This window comes from Centruroides sculpturatus, unplaced genomic scaffold (assembly GCF_000671375.1).
Source record: "Centruroides sculpturatus isolate CEXI.00-Female unplaced genomic scaffold, Cexi_2.0 scaffold494, whole genome shotgun sequence".
NCBI classification, from domain to species: Eukaryota; Metazoa; Arthropoda; class Arachnida; order Scorpiones; family Buthidae; genus Centruroides; species Centruroides sculpturatus.
This window is the reverse complement of record NW_019384697.1, coordinates 236037-238342: the sequence shown is the minus strand read 5'-3', so window position 1 is coordinate 238342 and position 2306 is coordinate 236037. Positions and strand designations below refer to the sequence as shown.

At 32.8% G+C, this 2306-nt stretch overlaps 1 protein-coding gene across 1 annotated transcript in view; it reads right to left on the bottom strand.

Annotated features, from left to right (window-relative positions):
* The window catches only part of LOC111627469 (dynamin-1-like), an 87613-nt gene that overhangs the window by 74025 nt on the left and 11282 nt on the right, over positions 1–2306 (bottom strand). Inside the window, exon 2 of the mRNA XM_023371044.1 lies at positions 1453–1529. Coding sequence (XP_023226812.1) covers positions 1453–1529 — 77 coding nt within the window. The remainder of the gene's footprint in view (positions 1–1452; positions 1530–2306) is intronic.

The following is a 2306-nucleotide window of genomic DNA, read 5'->3' as shown; positions in this document are numbered from 1 at the left end:
ATACGCGAACACCAAGCTGATATTAAGCATAAAAGACACACCACTGCCTTATCCACCTATGTCACCGACCCTGAAATAAGGGCGGACTTCCGGAACACCAAAGTTATCAGACACGTGTTCCGCGCGGATCACATCCGTCACCTGGAGGCCTGGGAGATTCACAAAGCTAGCAGGGGGGGCAACGGCATCAACTACAAGGACGGGGAAACACTTGCACAGGCGTGGAAGTATTTATTCGAGGAGTTCGAGCAATGGCGGTCGGAGGGGTGAAACCCGACGCGCACGTTTATTTATTTACATCGTTGGCAACATCGTTACAACGGTCGGGTCGACAGTCACCACCTGAAGCAGACCTCGGTGGAGGTCGAAAGTACTTGTGGAACTTAATAGTGAAAATAACCCTCATAAAAAAGGTTTTTTCGTGGATCGTTATTATTCAACGAGGTGTTAAATTGTTGGAAGTAGTTATCTTTATGGATTATTTTCTAATACAGAAAATCAGCTTAAATATAACAAAATTTTATTAATTTCAGAAATCTTCACATAAAGGTATTCCTTGTTTAATGTGGAATTTGATTAAAATGCAAAATTAATTGCAGCAATCCCGGCAGAAGTTTTAATTAACACATCTTTACCAGCTGTCTTTTGCTTAACATAGATAACATATTTGGTTAATGTGATTTTGATATATGCAATACCATTGAGGGATTAATCTAAATCAAAATTAAACATGATATCATTACCATTTGCTTTACATGCCTCAGTTTTTTAAACTACAATGCAGAAATATATTTTATATTAAAGTAACATTGATCCACAACTTAAATTAATATTATTATTATTATTATTACGTAATGCAGTTTAGGTGGTTTTATCTCAAGTATTTCATTTTTTTTATTTCACTTATTTTATAATTACATGTACTNAAACTGTTTTATAGAAAAATTATTTTAAAAATTTTACTGAAATTAAAAAAACATCAAATTATTCATATAAAATATCAATAACTTTCTATATAACAGATGTTCAGTAAAAAATGCAATGAGCACATGACAAAGGAAGAACGCTGCCCAGACCAGCACAAAATACAGGATTACTACCATTTTTACAATATATAAAAAATTTTAACTGTTGATCATTAATGTCTAATTAAATAGGAATCTTTTTTCTATTAGGTACTGTTTCTATGTCTAGTCAACTTACCAAACACCCAATATATTAAATACTATTATTTTAATAATTCTCAATACTGTGCATTAACAAATTAAAAAACTAAATACTGACTAAACAAGTAAAAAGAAATTCCTGCTTAGTTATAAAATCATATCAATAAATAATGTTTCAGGTTTATATAATTGTTCTTTTACTAAAATTCTACATAACAGCTCTTTAAACAACAGAAAATCAGACAAATGAGATATTCCAGCATTATTTTAAAGATCTTTTACTTACCAACTCCATTATTATGAATTAGCTGCAAAATTAAAGGTCTTCTAGTTACAATTCCTGTTCCCCTTGGCAAAAAATCTCTATGAAATAAACAAAATTTTAAGTTATTGAACTATATTAGTTGAAACAGATAAATAAAAAGTGTATTATAAAAGTGTATTTATTTAAAATGTAAATACATATCACTAAAATCATGTAATTCATCTCCTCAAAATTACAAATTACAGATAATACACATGAAGATATGAAACAAACAAAATTCTTTTTTCTTTATATCTAACTGCACTAACAGAAGATAAAAAAATAATCTAATGTGTTAACTTTAATTTCAACTTGATAACAGATTAGCCTCAAAATCATCACTATGCAAGATTCTATCATACAATTGTTTTCATTGATAAGATTATATCAATTAAAACAATAGTACAATAGAAACACAAAGTATATTGACAAATTTACTTCAAAACAGAATTAACATTCAAATTAAAAAACTTTATGGATTATAATGATCCACAAAAAAACCTTTTTTACGAGGGTTATTTTCACTATTAAGTTCCACAAGTACTTTCGGCCTCCACCGAGGTCTGCTTCAGGTGGTGACTGTCGACCCGACCGTTGTAACGATGTTGCCAACGATGTAAATAAATAAACGTGCGCGTCGGGTTTCACCCCTCCGACCGCCATTGCTCGAACTCCTCGAATAAATACTTCCACGCCTGTGCAAGTGTTTCCCCGTCCTTGTAGTTGATGCAGTTGCCCCCCCCTGCTAGCTTTGTGAATCTCCCAGGCCTCCAGGTGACGGATGTGATCCGCGCGGAACACGTGTCTGATAACTTTGGTGTTCCGGAAGTCCGCCC